Source organism: Musca autumnalis, unplaced genomic scaffold (assembly GCF_047663935.1).
Source record: "Musca autumnalis isolate F117 unplaced genomic scaffold, ASM4766393v1 scaffold_2, whole genome shotgun sequence".
NCBI lineage: Eukaryota > Metazoa > Arthropoda > Insecta > Diptera > Muscidae > Musca > Musca autumnalis.
Genome location: NW_027411755.1, coordinates 128,386,123 through 128,407,073, shown reverse-complemented (window position 1 = coordinate 128,407,073; position 20,951 = coordinate 128,386,123). Strand labels below are relative to the sequence as shown.

Genomic DNA, 20,951 nt, shown 5'->3' with positions numbered 1-20,951 from the left:
CATTAATATTCCACCGAAATTATTGAAATTTGTTATTTAGTCTTCATTTGGGGTATAAAACTTTTCATATGAAATTTGTCGGTATAGGCCCACGCCTTCATATAGCCTCCATAGAACAATACCTCCTGATTCTCGGTATTTTAAAGGTTGTGGCCTCAATATCCCTCCGAAATGGCTGAAATTTGGTACTTAATCTTCGTTGGGGTGTAAAACTTTCTCCCTGAATTTTGTCGGTATAGATCCACGCCTTCATATATCTCCCATAGAACAATACCTCCCGATTTTCGGTATTTTGAAGTTTGTGGCATCAATATTCCACCGATACTTAGTCTTCTGTTACTTAGTACTTAGTCTTCGTTAGGGGTCTAAAACTTTCCCCAGAAATTTTTCGATACGGGTTCACGCCTTAGTATAGCCCCCATAGAACGGTACCTCCCTATTTTCGGTATTTTGAAGGTTGTGACCGCACTAATCCAACGAAATGGCTTAAATTTCGTATTTAGTCTTCGCTGGGGGTATTCAACTTTCCTCTCTAAATTTGACGGTACATCCCAATTTTCGATATTTGAAGGTTGTGGCCTCAATATTCCAACGAAATGGATGAAATTTGGTATTTAATCTTCGTTGGGGGTACAAAACTTTCCACCTGAAATTTTTAGGTACTGGTCCACCCCTTCATATTGCCCTTAAAGAAAGGAACATCCCGATTTTCGGTATTTTGAAGGTTTGTGACCACAACCTTCAAAATACCGAAAATCAGCCACAGAAACGACTGAAATTTGGTATTTTGTCTACGTTGGAGGTAAAAACCTTTCCCACTGAAATTCATCGGTATAGGTCCAAGTTTCGATATAGCCCCCATAGAACGATACCTTTCGATTTTCGTAATTCTGAGGGTTGTGAAATTTGTTATTTAGTCTTCCATGGGTTTATAAAATGTTCCAGAAGAGAATTATCAGTATAGGTCCACGTCTTCCTATATGCCCCAAAGAAGCGTACCTCTTAGTTTTCCGTATATTGTAGGTTTTACCAACTTTTTGAGTCTAAAAACATTCCGCCAGAAATTTGTCGTTACAGATCAAAGTTTTGATATAGCCCCCATAGAACGGTACCTCCCGAATTTCGGTATTTTGAAATTGCTGAAATTTGGTATTTGGCCTTTTTCATAAACATAATATTACTACTTGGGGATTTTAACGCCCAAATAGGCTCAAACATTGATGGTTTTGAACATGTAATTGGGGCTCATGCGCTAGGAAATCGCAACATAAACGGGGAATTGCTGTTAGAGTTGTGTATGAACTTTGACCTAAAGATTGGTGGTTCGTTATTCCCCCATAAGCAGAAACATAAAACAACATGGAAATCACCTAGTGGAAATTACGAAAATCAAATAGACCACATATGTATCTCAAAGAGATGGTGCAACATATTATGCGATGTTCGTAACAAAAGAAGCGCAGAAATTGGTAGCGACCATTACCTACTTTTAGCGGAGATAAAACTAAAATTATTTTATAAACATAACAATCAATCACCTCAGGTGAGAAAATTTGATATTGAAAAACTAAAAATGAGCCAAACGAAAAGTATATTTTCAAACAAAGTGAGAGAAATAAACATAAATACCAATGAAACACTGGAAGAAAAATGGAAGCGGTTTAAAGACAAGATGACAGATATATGCAAGGAAGTCTTAGGATTCAAGAAACGGCAACAAGATGCGGAGTGGATGACCAATCTCTCCTGGGATCTTATCGACAAAAGGAAGAACCTAAAGCTTAAAATGCTCAATGAACAGGAAGAGACCAGCATAGAAGAATACAAAGCAACATATAAACAATTGAGTAAGGAAATAAAGAAACAGATAAAACGAGGCAAACGACATTACTACAATACAATGGGTAGTGAGGCCCAAAATGCAGCAAACAGTGGACACACTAAAGAGCTCTACAATGTCATTAGAAAGCTAAGTGGAAAAGCTACTTCTCAGACTAATCGTACTCCGGTAGAAGACGAAACGGGATGTCTTGTTACAGCAAAAGACGACCAAATAAAAATTTGGAAAAGGCATTTCGAAAAAACCTTGAATACTAGTCAACATCATCAGGAACAATTTCACATATATAGATCCCATCCATCAAACCCGCAAATTAATATTGAAAATCCTACGCGAAATGAAATTAAAGAAGCTATTGATAGCCTAAAAAATGGAAAAGCCCCCGGAAATGACGGTATACCATCAGAATGTTATAAGGCATGCAGCACAATAATGGCGGATACATTATTTCCTCTGTTCAAACAAATATGGGTGGAAGAAAGTACCCCTATGGACTGGAAAGAGTCAATAATAGTAAAACTCCATAAAAAGGGTCCTAAGACTAAATGTGGTAACTGGAGAGGCATATCGTTGCTACCATCAATATTACAGATATTCAACAAAATAATATTGAACAGAATAGCAGATCCCTTGGAAAAAACTCTACGAAAAAACCAAGCAGGATTCAGAGCTGGTAACTCATGCATAGATCATATATGCACAACCAGGATTATAATTGAGCAATCGATTGAATACAATGCAAGTTTGTATCTGGCCTTCGTCGATTACGAGAAAGCATTCGATGCCATTAATAGAAGCTACATCTGGGAAGCACTCTCATCAAAAGGAATACCCAAGAAAATTGTGAATATCATAGAAAAAAGCTACGAGGGAACATCGTCTAGAGTCTTACACGATGGCAATGTGAGTGAAGCCTTCGTTACCACCAGTGGAGTACGTCAAGGCTGTACACTATCACCTTTACTCTTTATAACAGTTCTTGACACAATATTCGAAAACCTAGATTCCGCCCCAACTGGTATTAATTGGAGAATGTTTGACAAACTTGGTGATTTGGAATATGCAGACGACGCCGTATTACTGACAACAACATTTTCGGATATGCAGACCAAGTTAAATGCACTATCTGAGGAGTCTCTCAAAATCGGGCTTAGGATAAACTGCGGAAAAACAAAGACGATGAGAGTCAACGCAAACAATAATACCCCGTTTAAAATCTATGACAAAGAAATTGAAAATGTAGACCGATTCGAATACCTCGGTAGCATTTTATCTATATCGGGAGGAACAATTGAAGACGTTGAAAGCCGCATACGAAAAGCGCAAGGTACTTTTGCGTCTCTCGCTAATATCTGGTCTTCGGAAACGATAGATCTAAAAACAAAAATAGACATTTTCAATGCGTGTGTAAAATCTACACTATTATATGGCTCCGAAACTTGGCTCGTCACCAGCAGCATCACTAACAAATTGCAGGTTTTCATAAACAGATGCCTCCGTAGACTTTTGAAAATATGGTGGCCGCAAACCATATCTAATGAGCGACTGTGAATAGTTACAAGGCAGCATGGAATAGGATCCGATATGACCAGAAGAAAATACGGTTGGCTTGGTCATACTTTAAGGAAAAGCGAGGACGAAATTTCCCACTCGGCACTTAGATGGAATCCACAAGGACGTCGCAATAGAGGCAGACCAAGAACTACATGGAGAAGAACAATCATGTCAGAAACTAATCAAACTCTTGATCAATTACAGTATTTAGCGAACGATAGAAACACATGGCGAAACTTTGTAAATAGACTAAGTTTGTAATATGTAAATCATTTATAAACATGTCATAATAAATAATAAATAAACGAAAGGAAACTAATTGTTCCATTTTACTTCAATACCACTCGTAGTGGATTTTTGAGAAAAAATTTCGAAAAGTCATAACCCTAATGTATATTTTTCTCGACAGCATCTGTATGTGCAATTTAATATTTAATGCCTCTTATAATAATTATAATCTTTATTCGTTTCGATTATCGAAATGTGGTTATCAGTAAACAATATGCCTTATTGCTTGTTCGTCTATGTTTTTCATTTATACATACAAATGAACATACATACATACATGAAAGGTCAATAAGATTATTGGAATGGAATCTTATATATTGAATGCAAACTATGAAATTTAAATGAAAATTTAGTAAGTAGGCAGCTTCATCCAACCCTCCATATCCGTGTAATAATTTTTTTCATAAATTTTCAAGTCTACATTATTTTCATTTTTTTAGAGAAAATTTCCCTATTTTTCTACAGCAATATCGCATACGCTCTGCTGAATAACGAATTGTTAATTGTTGTGTTTTGTTTATACAGCAGGGGGTGTGTGTCAGTTTCAAATAGTATACGCCAACCGGCATGCCAACTTTCAAACGTTTTAGATACAACAAAATTTGAATATATGTAATTTGCTGTTCTTTTAAATCGCTTAAGTTGTATACCCTAGACCATTATACCTTATGGTAAGGGGATTAGTCTAAAAGAAACGTTATGGACCTATGGTTCATTTTGATGGTCAAAATAACAATTAAATTGAAATGTAATAAAATTAATTAATTAAATTGTGTTTTTTTTTGTGTTAAGACTTCCTTAAAATAATATTACCACTACAATGCATAACTAATTGGTCTCATTAAGCTTCCTTCACACAATGGTCAAAATGCAAATTCTTTAGCCAACAAGTAAAAAAAGTATCAGTCAGAGATATACCCTCAGCCTATGTGAATTGAAACTTTAATCTACGGACAGGTCGAATGTATTAAGGGTCTTTTCAGAATTTTGTGGCCCTTTTTGTACATTTGAACTTGTCGACAAAAATGTGGATTAGGATTAAGGTTTAAAAGTGTTGCGGATGAGGTGCTTAAAGGAATGGGCCGACATAGTCAATTGTGGAAATGGATCTTATTTTGATAGTCATATCTTTTTGATATATGTATATATTGGGCTCACTACACGCAGAAAAATATATGTTAGAAATATGTTTGGATCCAAACAATTATTTGTTTGGGACTGGTTGCAAACAAATATATGTTTGGATCCAAACATAATTTGTTTGTGTCCAAACAAATATATGTTTGGATCCAAACATAATTTGTTTGTGTCCAAACAAATATATGTTTGCAACATTTTGTAACATATCTTAATTTTATTTGTTTGGGTACCAACATATTTTTTATGTTAGAACATATTTTTTATGGGTGGAGAGAGGATGTTTATCAAAGAGAGTAACAAGAGTGCTCTCACGGCTGCGGAATGCTGTTTTATAATAAAGAGCTGTGTGTATGTTATAATAGAAGACGTAAAAGCGTCAAACACGTGTGTTTGTTGTTTTGTTGTTGTTAACCAACGTAGCAAGCGAAGAAGAAAAGAAAAAATGGTATGAATTATCTTGTTCTTTTTTCTTCTTTTCAACGATGTTTCTATATATTTTTCTCTTTTTAAAGTTTGACTATTTGCAAATTATTTCATTCACTTTTTATTTTATTAAAGTGTGTTATGTATTTCTTTGGAATTTTGTATGTACATATGTTTTTGTAGTTGATTTGTCTTTCAATAAACAACCACCATTTATAAATATGTGGTTATAATGGAAATAGCCAGTGAGCGCTTACTGAGAGCAAGTGAGCATACATTTCAATGTGTTTTACATTGAAATTTACGCTCCCTTGCTCTCAGTAACCGCCCACTGGTGCATGTGTTTGCTTTTTGGCTTTTGGGTTTGTATTTGTTTGCACCCAAACATATAATTTGTTTACATCCAAACATATAATTTATTTGCACCCAAACATATATTTGTTTGCAGGACCCCAATTATTTTTGTTATGTTTGGGACTGCTTGCAAACAAATATATGTTTGCTGCAAAATATGTTTGGGACATATGCTAGAGAGACCGTTTTTCTTTTGTGTGTAGTCATCATCAGTGGGTCATCCTATAACTTTTGGACCAGTATGTCAGGAAGTCCTCGGAAAACATAATATGGCAGTAAACAGGACCACAACGAACAGTATCGGTATACACTTTCAAAGGATCTTCGAACAGACCCTAAACTGCACTTAGACACAAATGTTGAACTTTTGTGGGGAGGTGCCCTAAGGGGAAGATCAATATCGGTCATTTTAGAAATTAAACTAAATTTAAACCAAATTGGTTACCCCTTTCAAGACATATCGTGCAAATTTTGGACCAAATTGGGGACCGAATCGGCAGATCCGTTCGAGGGTTATCTTGCGCTCTAACCACAACACACGGTGTCATTATTGCAACTTTTAAGCTATTTTCTCAGGAAGTATGGACTTGATCCTGATGAAACTTGTACCATCGTAGTGGGGTCAGTGAACACAAGTTGCAACAACAAAAATCAAATCGATTCGAGAGCAGGTCCTAAACTGAACTTTTCCGAAATTTTGTGTGGGACGTACCCGAAGGAGTGGACAGATTTACTCCATATTGAAACCTCATCCAAGTCTGGTAGAAATTTCACGATGTGCAAAGTATGGACCAAATCGGTTACTCCCTTCAAGAGTTATCATGCCCACAAATTTTCCGAAGATTTTCGAACTTTTGTGGGGGAGGTACCGGAAGAAGTGGACCGATATACCCATCTTCGAACTTAGCCTGAGTTTGGACAAAATATTACGAAAGCCAAATGTTGGACCGAATCGGTTGATTAGTTCGAGAGTTATCGTGCGCTCCTGCCAGCCAGACAAGCAGAGAGAAGGACGTGGCTAAATCAACTGCAAATTGTCTGAAACGGATTTTGTCCAAACATACTTGGGGTCTAAAACCATTATTTCGATGAGGCACATTTTGCCCGTATGAAAGTGTATATACCCTCGATAGCATAAACGCTGAGGGTATAAAAAAGCGTTAATATCGGTCAAGCCGAATATTCTGAACTTTGAACACTGGGAACCATTCATGTCATATGACATCAAATTTTGCTGGCACATGTTGACCTAGACCTATGTTCGAAATTATAGGTGTAGAAATTTCGTGATCATTGGGAAATGCCAATGCCAAATTATTTGCTAATTCGGCCAGGAACGTCAAAATACCTGAAATCGGGCGGTACTGTTATATGGGCCCTGTAACAAAACGTTGACCTATGTCAATAACTTTTGGTGGAATCTATGGTAGCGCCCTTTCTTTCATGATCACTGAGAACCCTAAGTGCTAAATTTAACTATAATTTAAGCCGATAGCAGCTAGTGCTTTTAGCTATAAGTTTATTATAATTTTTAATTGTAATAAACATTTAAATAAATAATAAATAACTATAATTTAATTTAGCTATAATTCGGCTAATAACTTTAAAATACCTGAAATTTCCACAAATTTCTTACTAACAAGTGAAGCAAGGGTAACAATTATGCCGTATATAAAATATATTGATTTTGTATCACGAGTTTGCTTCAAAATACGTGGAATCTGTAGGTACCGTAATTTAGGGCGGGACTATACCAAATCATTGATATATACAAAAAGTTTGATTGTTATCTTGTCCAAACTTATTTTAAGTTCGAAGATTGTCCATATTGGCCAACTCCTTCGGGTACCTCCCCCACAAAAGTTCAAAATTTGTCTGTAAAATTGTGTGAACGTTAACTCTCGAAAGGAGCAATCGAGTAGGTCCAAACTTTGCACATCGTAAAATTTCTACCAGACATAGATGAGGTTTCAATATGGACTCTATGCATCCACTCCTTAGGGTACCTCTCACACAAAATTACGTAGAAGTGCAGTTTAAGACCTCCTCTCGAATACCTTTGATTTTTGTTTAACAACTTGTATTCGCTGCCCCCATTACGACGGTACAAGTTTTTTCAGTAGCATGTCCATACTTCCTGAGAATATGACCCGAAATCTGTAAAAACCCCTCTGGTAACCAACTGAGTTTTTGAATGTTTCTGTTGAATTCGAATTTAAACGAATTCGTGGGTCACATTTATTCTTGAGCTCGAGCCGTCATAATAAGAGTTCTTTGTTTCAATACAAAGAACTAAGGGAACTGATGAGTCCAAGTGGCGTTGGACGAAACTAGTCTTCTTTGCCGTTCCCTAAAGTAAATCAATTTAACTACAACGACTTTAAAAACTTGTTGTTTTTTTAATTTGAAAAAAAAAACAAATCTGTGATTAAGCTGGTCTTACTTTAAAAATAAGAACAAAATTAGTATCTCGAACAGATTTGAGAATGGGAATTTTTCTCAATCCATGTACCAAAAATCGTCCATGTAGCGTCAAAAAAAATATTTTTTTTTTCAAATGGAATATTAAAAAATTCTAACTTTTCCAGTAAATAAAATATATGTAGACCAAAAAAATTTTTTTTATTATTCATACAAAAGTATTGGTCCATATTACCCGCTAAATAATATTAGATCATCATCCACAATTGTAGGCATCTTCTTTCACCTAAACTCTTATCTCGTGCAAAATTTTGTAATTATTGAGCTATAATTGCGACCTCTAGCCTGTTTATGATTACACTACAAACAAATAACTGGGTATATTAGGCTGTAACTCTGTTATCTTATCATGTACACCAACACAATTGACATCAATAGAAAGGTCAAGCGTTCCTCTTCCTAGTATAGCTTACTTGCCCGGAATATATCTTCCAGGAATAAAGATATATGCTGTATATTAAAATTTTTTTTAAACCTCTAAATATTATCTGATCGCCATCTCAAATTGCAGGCTTCTTCTTTGTCATATACTCTGACCTTATTTCGCGTTGATCGGACTATTATTGCGACCTACAGAGCCGCTACAAAATTGGATAAATATTATGTTTTTGGTCCATTTCACCCGCTAAATACTTCACGATCGTCTCCAATAAAAAAGGGTCTGAACCCGAACCCATCCTCCATACAAAATTTCGTGACGATCGGTCCGTAATTGTGGCCTGGAGTTTGATAACAATTTCTAACGGACGGAGGGACGGATGAATGGACGGACACACATCTAAAAATCGCTTTATCTCGTCGAGATATTTTCCGGTGTTACATGAATTTTTACCAAAACAAACTTATGATACCCTTTCCACATAATGGTGTAGGGTATACAAATTTCAGGATTTCTGCTCTGTCCGTTCACCACAATCCAAGTTGTACCAAATTTAGTATCAAATGGTACACATAAGTACGAATTTCCAAAACTATTTCCATATCTCAATCCTCCACTCTAACAGTAATATTAATTCCAAATTTCAGGATTTCACCGCTATCCATTCACCAAACGCAAATTTAACAAATTTAGTACCATTTAGTACTTTTTGTACACATAAATACGAAATTGCAAAAACTATCTCAATCTTACACTCCAACAGTAATTTTAATTCTAAATTTCAGGATACCAGCTCTATCCGTTCACCCAAATCCAAATTGTACCACATTTAGTACCATTTGGTACATTTCGTACACACAGGTACAAATTTCCAAAGCTGTCTCCATAGCTCAATTTTAGGTTTCCAGCCTTACGCATTCACCCAAATTCGAACTGTACCAAATTTAGTACTTTTAGTACACATAAGTACGAATTTTCAAAACCAACATATACTCCAACAGCAATCAGTATTTCAACTTTTACATTTCCAGCTCTATCCGTTCACCAAATACGAATACTTACACAGAAATACGAATTTCGAAAACTTCCTCCATATTTTAATCCTACACTTTAACAGTAATCCTAATTCACGGTGCTTTTGAATCAAATTTAAATGGAAGGTGCTTACACCTGGGAAGTTTTTGCGGATTCTGAAACTACAATGTTCATAGATTGAAAAAATTAAAAAACTAAAAAAATCACCGGAGCGCTTTTTAAATAAATCTCGATTCAAGTTGGCATTTTTAAAGGGTTTTTTTAGGTTTTCACGATCTTGCTTGAAAACCGCAAGTCCTATGGAAACGTAACTGAAGAAAATGTTGTAGCTATGAAAATTCTCTACAAGATTGGCTTTTGTGATATATTCGTAGTTTTTACAGTTTTTGAAATATATAAGTTCAAATTAGGACAATGAGGTTCAGATCAAACTTTCAGATTTTTTCATAGGTCTTCAGGATTTACCTTGAAAACTGCAAATCCTTTCGAAATAGGACTAAAGAATATGTTGTTGCTGTAAAAATTCTCTACAAGACTGGACTTCTCATTTTTTCCTAGGTTGTACCGTTTTTGAGATATATAGGTTTAAGTTGGGAAATTGCAGTCATGACGATGTTTTATAAGGAGGCGATACAGTCAATCCATTGTCCTAATTTGAACTTCTATATCTCAATAACGGTAAAAACCACGAAGATATCATAGAAATCAGTCTTGTAGAGAATTTTTCTAGCTACAACATTTTCTTTACTCCCATTTCAATAGGACTTGCGGTTTCCAAGCAAAATCGTGAACACCTAAAAACCCTCAAAATTTTCAACTTTAATCGCGATTTATTTAAAAAGCGCTCCGGCGATTTTTTAGTTTTTTGATTTTTCTCATCTATTCATCTATTCATCTCATCTATTCAAGAGCGCCGTGAATTCCAAATTTCAGGCTTCAAGCTCTATCCGTTCACCCATATCCAAATTGTACTAAATTTTTTTCCAAAACCATTTCCTTACATCAGAACCACTTCCCAACAGTGATTCCATACCAAATTTCAAAATTCTAGATATATCCCTTCAATACATAACATTGGTACTAAATTCAGTAAATTGTAGTACTTTTCGTACACTTATGGGTGGTGTTTCCAAAAACCATTTCGTACATCTTTCTAACTCTCCATCAGTGACCCTCATTCCAAACTTCTAGCTCTTTCTGTTTGCCTAATGCAAATACTACCATGTTTAGTACCGTTTAGTACCTTTGTACCGTTCCGCTTCGAATTTCCAAAAACCCAGCCTTATTTCACCCATACACACCAACATCAACCACCCACCCAAAATTTCAATTTTCTAGCTTCAGCCGTTTCGTCCGGGCGATGATCTGTAAGTCACTCACTCACTTATCACTAAGTTCTTTTATATACTCGTATTAAAATAACTCTAATTTCAAGGAATTGTCGATACCCCAACCTATACAAATTTAATTAACAATAACAATTCATTCTTTATTTCTCTTTGCAGTTGTTTCATTTCTGCCCATTTATCTCATAAGTTTGGCCGTCTATATAATACCCTTTATTGTGATCCAGTCGTTTATGGGTCAATTTTCCAGCAGTGGATTTATATCGTCATTTCGTTTATCGCCATTATTCAAGGGAATCGGTTATGTAACACTGGCCATGAACATCTGTGTCCTGACCTACTACAGCATTTTTGCCATGGTACCATTGTTGTATTTTTTTGCTTCACTAAATCCCACATTGCCATGGAGTTGTGAAGGATTCAAGACATGGGCCCAAAACTTAACCGAAGAACAGGAGATAAATGTAAGTTAATAAAGACAAGGAGGGTTTCAATTAAAACTTTTTACATTTTTTCCTTTCAGTTGTGTAATATGAAATTCGGCAATCTCACCGAACCAATTGAGGGCAGTGGATCTGGTGTTGGTGGCAATGAAACTACTCCATCATATATTGATAATTATGTTAATCATCATATACCATCTGTTTTATATTTTCAGTGAGTATTTTTTTGGAAGAGTATTTCAGGGTTTTTGTTGGATTAATGCAATTTTTTTTTTTGTTACTTTTCACCATAAGTTCCCTATTCCATGACTTGAACCTGTTCAGTTACAATGATGTGGACTATTCAATGTCCTGGCAGTTAATACTTTGTGCCCTTTTCGTGTGGGCCATTGTGGCAGTGATAGTCTATAAATTTTTCAAAACCGAAACTGTAAGTAAGAATACTCACTTCCCTGAACATCGATTTAGCGTTTGGAAAGTACACTCTTGCTATCTATACCCTCCACCATAGAACGCACCATAACTTTCAAAACTTAGTCTATATGTATATTATACCATTTTCCATGCGGCAATTGTAAGTTATTTTCGGTGAGAGAGGGCACTAAGAGGCTCTCTCCAAGAAACTGAAAATAACGCAAGGATAATTGCTTAAGGTAAATGTGGACTTAAGTCTTCGGTACATAAGAGGGCTGGCTTTCTCGCTCAAGTTATTTCTTTTAAAATACTAAATGGCGAAGGGTAACCTATGTCGAATTGTGGTCTGGATGGTATATTAAGGTTGTTTTTTCGGCTTGTAACCCATTGAAATAAACTATATATTCCTGATCAGGGTAAAATTCTGATTCGACCTATGTATGTCCGTCCGTCTGTTGTAATCAATCTAGCATTCACAAGAATGGAGATAAGGCACTGACATCCACAAGAATGGAGATAGGCGTCTTTTGTGTGCAGATCAATTTCGATGATGGGCTATATTAGTCCACGTTTTGGTATAGCTCCCATTTAACGGTACCCCCCGATTTCCGGTATTTTGACGAGTTTAGCTACATTTTCAGACCGAATTAGCTATAATTGGACATTTAAGGTTTTTAGCGACCAACAAACTTATATTCCAAAATGTCCGAACATAGGTCGATGTTTTGGTGTAGTCCCCATATAACGGTACCTTTCGATTTTCGGTATTTTAAGGATTTTAGCTACAACCGAACTAACTGTAATTTTACATTTGAAGTTCTCAGTGAACACGAAAGTTCTCCACAAAAAATCGTCAACATGTGTCCATGTTTTGGTATAGCCACCATGTAACGGTACCTCCCGATTTTCGGTATTCTTAGGATTTTAGATAGAAATCTTAACCGAACTGCCTGCAATTCGACATTTAAGGTTATCAGTGGAAACGAAAGTTCTCCACGAAAAATCGTCAACATCGGTTCATGTTTTGGTATAGCCCCCATATAAAGGTACCTCCCGACTTTCGGCATTCTTAGGATTTCAGATACAAACTTTAACCGAACTAGCTGTAATTTGAAATTTGAGGTTGTTAGTAGTCACCAAACTTCTTCACTGAAAGTCGTCAACATAGGTCCATGTTTTGGTATAGCCCTCATATAAAGCTAACTTCCGATTTTCGGTATTTTGTAGATTCTAGGTACAATTTTTAACCGAACTAGGTGTAATTTGACAGTTAGGGTTCTCAGTGAACACAAAAGTTCTCCACCAAAAATCGTCAACATGGGACCATGTTTTGACATAGCCCCCATATAACGCTACCTCCAGATTTTCGGTATTTTGAGGATTTTAGCTACAATTTTAACCGACCTAGCTGTAATTTAACATTTGGAGTTCTCAGTGGACACGAAAGTTCTCCACCAAAAATCGTCAACATGGGTCCATGTTTTGGTATAGCCCCCATATAACGTTACCCCCTGATATTCGGTGTTCTTTCGATTTTAGCTACAAACTCTTCACTAAAAATCGTCAACATAGGTCCATGTTTTGGTATAGCCCCTATATTACGGTACCTCCCGATCGTCAACATCGGTCCATGTTTTGGTATAGCCCCTGTTTAGGTTTAATACATTCCAACTCAACTTCCCGAGCTCAGTCGATCACGGATGCTGATTGACATCATCGTGCATCACCTCAGCAAGTTCCCTCTGCGGAGACCGTAGAGTGTTGATGCTAACGAGCGGTGGTTGTTGAGTTTTCTCTCATTGGAATATGTAATTGTAGTAGTAAAAATCGACTCAGATCCTCTGCGATCGCTGCAATCCTCTGCGATTGCAAGAACCTCTGCGTTCACTTGTCGATTAGCCTTTGAAGAGTTAACTTGTCGCGTATTAACCAACCGTCTCGCGTTAATACTAACCGGCCTCCGTCGCCACTCCAGATTACAATTGGTAATCTTTGTTGCAACTAACAGGCCTCTGTCGCCACCCCAGATTACAAGGTAATCTTTCTTGTTTGAAAAGAAATACACCAATAAACGGCAATCATTTATTATATTTAAACTGATACTGCTTTTGTTGTTTTATTTTATTCTTTTCACCCCCACTGCTCATCATTCCTTTACCGAGTTATCGAAGCCTATGGATTTCCCCTCCCTAACCTAAACAGCCCTCATATAAAAGTACCTCCCGACTTTGGTATTCTAAGGGTTTTAGATACAAATTTTAGCCGAACTAGCTGTAATTTGAAATTTGATGTTGTTAGTAGTCACGAAACTTCTTCAATGTAAGTCGTCAACATGTTTTGGTATTGCCCTCATATAAAGCTACCTTCCGATTTTCGATATTTTTTTAGATTCTAGGTACAATTTTTAACCGAACTAGCTGTAATTTGACATTTAAGATTCTCAGTGAACACGAAAGTTCTCCACCAAAAACCGTCAACATGGGACCATGTTTTGATATAGCCCCCATATAACGGTACCTCCCGATTTTCGGTATTTTGAGGGTTTTAATCGGATCGATTTCGGTCAGATTTCGAAACGAAATCAGAAGAAAATCCTTGGGAAATTCGGAATGCGAATATCTTCTTCCGAATTTTCGTACAGATTTCTGAACGATTTCAAAATAATGTCGTATGAAAATCGGAGATACCTTCCGAATCTTCGTAAAGATTTCTGAACGATTTCGGAACAATGTCGTATGAATATCGAAAGAAAATTTTTTTTCTCTGGCGCCATTTTTATTGATCTATTGTTTTTTTTTTTTGTTATATTTTTTATTGGAAGATTGTAATTTCAATTTTTTCTTATGATTTTCAGTGTTGTTATAATTTTGTAGTTATAGTAGAACAATGTAAACTTTGTGTACAAATATGTTGAGTCTATCAGCAATAGCTTAAATTTTATTTGTTTATTTAATTATTTATTATAATTAAAAATTATAATAAACTTATAGCTAAAAGCACTAGCAACTACGGCTATCGGTTTTAGCTTGAATTATTATGTGCTGCATCTATAATAAAAATATTTCAAAATTGTATATGCGAATTTTATAACCAATTACTTTGTTTTTCGACAACAAACTAAAATGAAACCAACCCCTTGCTGTTAGATATATACAAAATGTGATTGTTGTGCGAAGGGAATTTTGTTTCCGACATTTCGCTTTAAATTCGTACTAAAATCGGAAGAAAACCTTTGGTATATTCGAAGGAAAATACGAAAAATCGTATAGAAATCGGAACGAAATCTGAACGAATTTGTTTCCGAAATTGTTCAGCTATGTCGGCCATTCGACATTTGGTTTGCAGGGTAATTATTCCATTTAGAATATTTTATGGTGGTGGGTATAAAAATTTCGGCCCGGCCGAACTTAACGTCTTCTTACTTGTTACATTTTTTAACAGTTCGGCGTAATAATTCGTTACTGTGTTTGGACTTTGCTCGGCCTGCTGGTGTTCCTTTTAATACGTTTTAGTTTCCTACCGGGTGCAGAAAAGGTATATCGTCATCTGTTTATACCTACCTGGAGAGATGTTGGTGCCGGTATTGCTGCCATACCGATATATGGTATATCGGCTTTTGGTCCCGGTTGGGGCCTCTTTATAACTCTATCAAGTTATAATAAATTTAAAACAAATATTATGAAATTCAGTTGGATAATTGGACTGGGGCAATTTTTCCTAATATTAGGCCTGGATTTATTGCAGAATTTTACAGAAGTCTATTTGAGAGGTAAGGATATGGGAAAACGCATTATTTTTATATTAACCATACTTATTTATCTTTATTTTGTTTTCAGTAAAAACTGAACACAATTATTACTCGGAAGTTGAGAATATTTGGACGCTGTATCTCTCGAGCGGCAGTGTAATGGCCGATATGCCTTGGCCTAATTTTTGGTGTCTATTGTTGAACTTCATGTTATTCTTGAGTGGATTGCTATTAATTGTAAGTTTTCTTTTCATCAACTTCGTCAGCAACATTTCTAAATTATATGACATCTATTTGAAATCAGATTTCAAATTTTTGGAGATATCTTTAGATGATTGAAACTCTATTCACCTTATTTTTTAAATTCTATCATTTCAGCTCATCCAATTGAATTCAATTTTAACCACGATTTTTGATGAATTTGTTAAGCTGCGTGAAAGGAAGCTGGAAGTTTCAATGGGTTTAGTGGGTTTAATGACTGCTGTTTCTTTGTACTTTACCTCGAATGTAAGCAATAATATTACCATACCTATTTCTCGTGTAATGAATTCCATTATCTGTTCTATATCGTAGCATGGTGTCACCTATTTCACGGCCCTGGCAGTTGATACTTATACCACTCATACAGCCATAAATTTACTCCTAATTTTGGTGGTACTTTGGATTTATGGTCGTGTTCGTTTCCAGCGGGATTTCGAATTTATGACAGGTCACCGCTTTTCCACATGGAATATAAATATCTTGAGATTTGTTGCCCCACTGGGTATGCTGTTGGCATTGGTAAGTTAAAAATTTTAAATTGATTGTGGAGATCGATTGAGGGTTCCATACTAGGGTGATGATAGCGGTACCGTCTAATTTCAGGTATTTTTGAGTTGTTCGCTACATTTGGAGTTCTTTGTGGTAAAAAGTTATCTACCAAAACATGGGTCCATGTTTTGGTATACCATTAGATTTGGAATATTTTGATAATTTTAGCAACATTTTCCGACCGAATTAGCTATTTTTTCGCATTTTACCTAACAAAAATATAAACATAAGTATTTTGACGTTTTTAACCACATTTTCAGACCAAATTGTCTAGAATTTGGCACTTAAGGTTCCTCGAAGTCAAAAAACGTATCTACCAAAAATTACGAACATAGGTCCATTTTTTGGTATAGCTTCCATATAATGGAACCGTCCGATTTTAGGTATTTTGAACCGCCATATTAGTCTCTCATTATCGGAGATCTTTAGGAGTTGTTTAGGTCTTTATTCGGCTTATAGCCTTTTAGGGCTTGGTCGACTGCCTTTATGTGCAGCTGTCTTATATCTGCTGCTAATGATTTACTGTTGACATCTGATGGAATAACTTGTTGTACATCTTGGCCATAGAGGGATAGGCCGGTAAGACCGAGCAAGTACTGCAAAGAGGGAATGCCATTATGTTGCGGTACTAGAAGGATCTTCGACTCCTCAAGCAGCTGGCCCACTGAGGAAATGAGGAAGCATTTGTTGCAGTCGCAAAGCGACGTTCTGATACGTTTGAATACTGTTCCATCACTTTGCACGTATGCTACCGGACCACATTGGCGCCGCATAGCTTATCACAGACAGGACTATCACTAGCTTCCTTTGTCTGAGCATTAAGTGCTGCCAACTATAGCTATGACATGTACGAACGACGTGAATTTACTGTGGAATGTTAATCCAAGAATCTAAGAGTAGTTGGTGGTCGGAATTCTATTGACATTGACCAGGAAATTCATGTCTGTGCTCATCTCCACAGCCCATGTGATGAATGGAGTGGACGTCGGCATAGTAAGGTCGGTTAAATGATATTAGGGAAGGTACCTGACGCAAAGATTAAACAATCATGCACATACGTAACCATCTTAATGCCGCCTTGAGGGGTGGCATACAGGATAGGTAGAGGTTATACAGTTCCGGAGATATCCTTGGGGAAATCCCGTTATCACATTACGGGGCTTGGATTTATTTTTTCCTGAATTCTACATACGACTAGCGTCCACAAATATATATAATTGATTATCCAACGTTTCAAACTTGGCTGGAGGTTAGTATGCCCAATGTCCTCAAACAACGGGAAGTGCTTGTCAGTATCAAAGGCTTTTGATAAGTCAAGCGGCTATCACACGGATGTCTCTGGTTGAGTCCTCGACAAATATGTGTGTAGATAACGTGTAGCGCTGTTGTCGTGCTGTGCTGCTTACAGAATCCATGCTGATGATCGGCAATATGATATTCTTCCAAGTCATGAGGCCCAGTATTTTCTTAATCTTACCTCGAAGTCCATTGGAGTTAAATTGGAAAACAGATGCACCTTTAGCGATTGGATCAGCAACGACCGGATGTTAAGTGCTGCGTATGGGGTTGCTGTTGGGTGACTGGGGGGAGACTCGTATTCTGATGACGACGACAACCACTCACTGGGGGTTATGTTCACGCAACATGCAAGTCCCTGTCGTTATCCCTTGCATGGACTAGTCCGGAACAACACCTGAGATGCACCCACTCCCGCCATCTATTGCATCTCACCAACATTTGAGTGTTGTGAATGCGGATTTGACAAAGTGAGAACATACAAATTGGGCAAGTTTTTCATCCGTTCCGGCAGGAACCAAAAGAATCCGGAGCAGCCATTTCAGTATATGCTGCTCCAACACAGATTATCAATACAAATACAAACCGGTGTACACTGAGGAGGCATGCGCTGGCAGAATCGCTGATGTACTGTGGTTTCGGGTCAATCAATTTTCAAAGAACCCGCCGACGTGGTACTGTTTATTTTTATACCCACCACCATAATATGGAGGACATAACTAAATTTGTCATTCCATTTGTAACACTTCAAAATATTCGTCGGAGTACCTATAAAGCATGAATATTCTGATCAGCATAAAATTCTATGTCGAAATAGCCATGTTCGTCTGTCCGTCTGTTGAAATCAGGAAAAAGCTCGCAATGTTTAAGATAGAGATTTGTAATTTGGTATAGAAATTTCTATTACTTCTAGGATGTTTAATATTAAAAATGGGCTATATCGGTCCACATTTTGACAGAGCCCCCATTGAACGGTACCTCCCGATTTTCGTTATTTTGAGGGTTTTAGCTTCATTATGACACCGAAATGGCTAAAATTTGGCATTAGGTCTTCGTTGCGGTGCAAAACTATCCACCTGAATGTTGTCGGTATAGGTCCACATCTTCATATAGGCCCCATAGAAAGGTACCTTCCGATTTTCGGTATTTTGGAGGTTTTAGCCCCATTATCATACCGAAATGGCTGAAATTTGGAATATAGTCTTCTTTGGGGATACTAAACTTTCCACCTGAAATTTGTCGGTATAGGTCCACGCCTTCATATAGCACCTATAGAACAGTACCTCCCGATTTTCGGTATTTTGAAGGATTTAGATTCATTAACTCACCGAAATAGCTGAAATTTGGTACTTAGTCCTCGTGTGGGTGGAAAACTTTCCACCTGAAATTTGTCGGTATAGGTCCACGCCTTCATATAGCCCCATAGAACGGTGCCTCCAGATGTTGGGCATTTTGAAGGTTATAGCCTCATTAACACACCGAAATAGCTGAAATTTGATAGTCTTCATGTAACCCCCATAGAACAGTAAAATTATTTTACAGGAAAAGCAAAAAACTTTATAAAATGAAAAACTGTTTTATGGAATTTTAATCTCATGAGGGCGAGTATTTGGGATATTATCAATCATATACGAATGGGATTAAGTAATAAAACCAAAACCTTGGAAACGTTTGGTTTTGGGATCCGTCATTACAACATAATCTGCAATGTTATTCCATTTTCCGAAATGCCTTTTCTTGAATAGGATTATTATTTTTGAATTATTTTGCAAGAGCATGTATTTTAGTCTTATGTATTAGATTCATTCAAAAAAACAAATTTTAATTTTTTGAAGATACGTCTTCGGGCATTTATGGTGACGATATATGGGAACTATAACCAAATCTGAACCGATTTTCACCAAAAGCAATAGCGTTCTTCCTATGGCTAAAAAATTATTCTCTTCATTTTTCGACTGAATCGGACAATAAATGCGACCTGTACTTTGTTTACAAAAAGACATGGACAGACGGAGGAACGGACATGCGTAAATCGACTCAGAAAGTGATTCTATGTATATCCCCAAAAGGAACTATGCCTTTTTCCTCTTATTGCATGTTACATACAAATGCACAAAGACATAATACCCCTTACCACAATGTGGTGTAGGGTATAAACATTAAGTTCAGTCGGGCCGAACTTTTTATTCCCTCAACCATAAAATATTCTGAACTAAAATTGAATAATTAGTTTCATGTTAGATGGAAAAATTGTTGTATCCCAAATGCGTAAAATAGGTAAAAAAATTTTGGTCCAGTTGGTACCATTATATAAAATTTTTTTACCTATTTTACGCATTTGGGATACAACAATTTTTCCATCTAACATGAAACTAAAATTGAATAATTAGTTTCATGTTAGATGGAAAAATTGTTGTATCCCAAATGCGTAAAATAGGTAAAAAAATTTTGGTCCAGTTGGTACCATTATATGGGAGATATACCATATCATTCACCTATAGGGACGATTTTTGGTAGAGAAGTTTCGAACCACTGAGAACTTCAAATCTCAAATTTCAGCTAGTTCGGTCAAAAATTGAAGCTAAAATCATCAAAATACCGACAATCGAAAATACCGTTATATGGCGGCTATACCAAACCATGGTCCCATGTTCACGATTTTTGGTGGAAAACTCTCGTGTCCACTGAGAACCTTAAATGTCAAATTGCAGCAAGTTCGCTTAAAAATAGTAGCTATAATCTACAAAATGCCGCAAATCGGAAGGTAGCTTTATATGAGGGCTATAGCAAAACATGGACCTATGATAACGATTTTCGGTGGAGGAGTTTCGTGACCACTGAAAACCTCAAGTGTCAAATTACAGCTAGTTCGGTTAAAAATTGTAGCTAAAATCTTCAAAATATCGTGAATTGGTAGGCACCCTTATATGGAGGCTATACCAAAACGTGGACAAATCTTGAAAATGTTGCCAAATTTCAGCTAGTTCGGTCAAAAAATTTAGCAAAAATCCTCAAAAAAACCGTAAATGGGGTGCTACCGGCATAAGAAAAAAATACACTCTGGTGCAAAATTATAGCGTTCTATCTCAATTATTGCGGACGATAGAGATTATAACAGACGGACGGACAGACCGACATAGCTAGATCGTCTTAACATGTTATCCTGATCAAGAGTATATATACTTTATATGGCCGCAAATGATTAGTTCGATCTGTCACAAACAGAACAAGTGGGAAAAGCGTCGGGCCGAACTTTTTATACCCTGCACCACAAATTTCAGCCATTTCGGTGGATTAATGTGGCCACAACGTTCAAAATACCGAAAATCGGAAGTTACCGTTCTATGGGGGCTATATGATGGCGGGGACCTATACCTACAAATTTCTGGGGGGGAAGTTT

General features: G+C 36.6%; 1 protein-coding gene across 1 annotated transcript in view; it reads left to right on the top strand.

The window, feature by feature from the left end:
- LOC141394633 (sodium- and chloride-dependent neutral and basic amino acid transporter B(0+)-like) overlaps positions 1–20,951 on the top strand; it is a 31,781-nt gene that overhangs the window by 9,857 nt on the left and 973 nt on the right. The window contains exons 2-8 of the mRNA XM_073969356.1: positions 11,000–11,304; positions 11,364–11,497; positions 11,578–11,713; positions 15,139–15,466; positions 15,534–15,682; positions 15,824–15,952; positions 16,019–16,225. Of these exons, the coding sequence (XP_073825457.1) occupies positions 11,000–11,304; positions 11,364–11,497; positions 11,578–11,713; positions 15,139–15,466; positions 15,534–15,682; positions 15,824–15,952; positions 16,019–16,225 (1,388 nt within the window). The remainder of the gene's footprint in view (positions 1–10,999; positions 11,305–11,363; positions 11,498–11,577; positions 11,714–15,138; positions 15,467–15,533; positions 15,683–15,823; positions 15,953–16,018; positions 16,226–20,951) is intronic.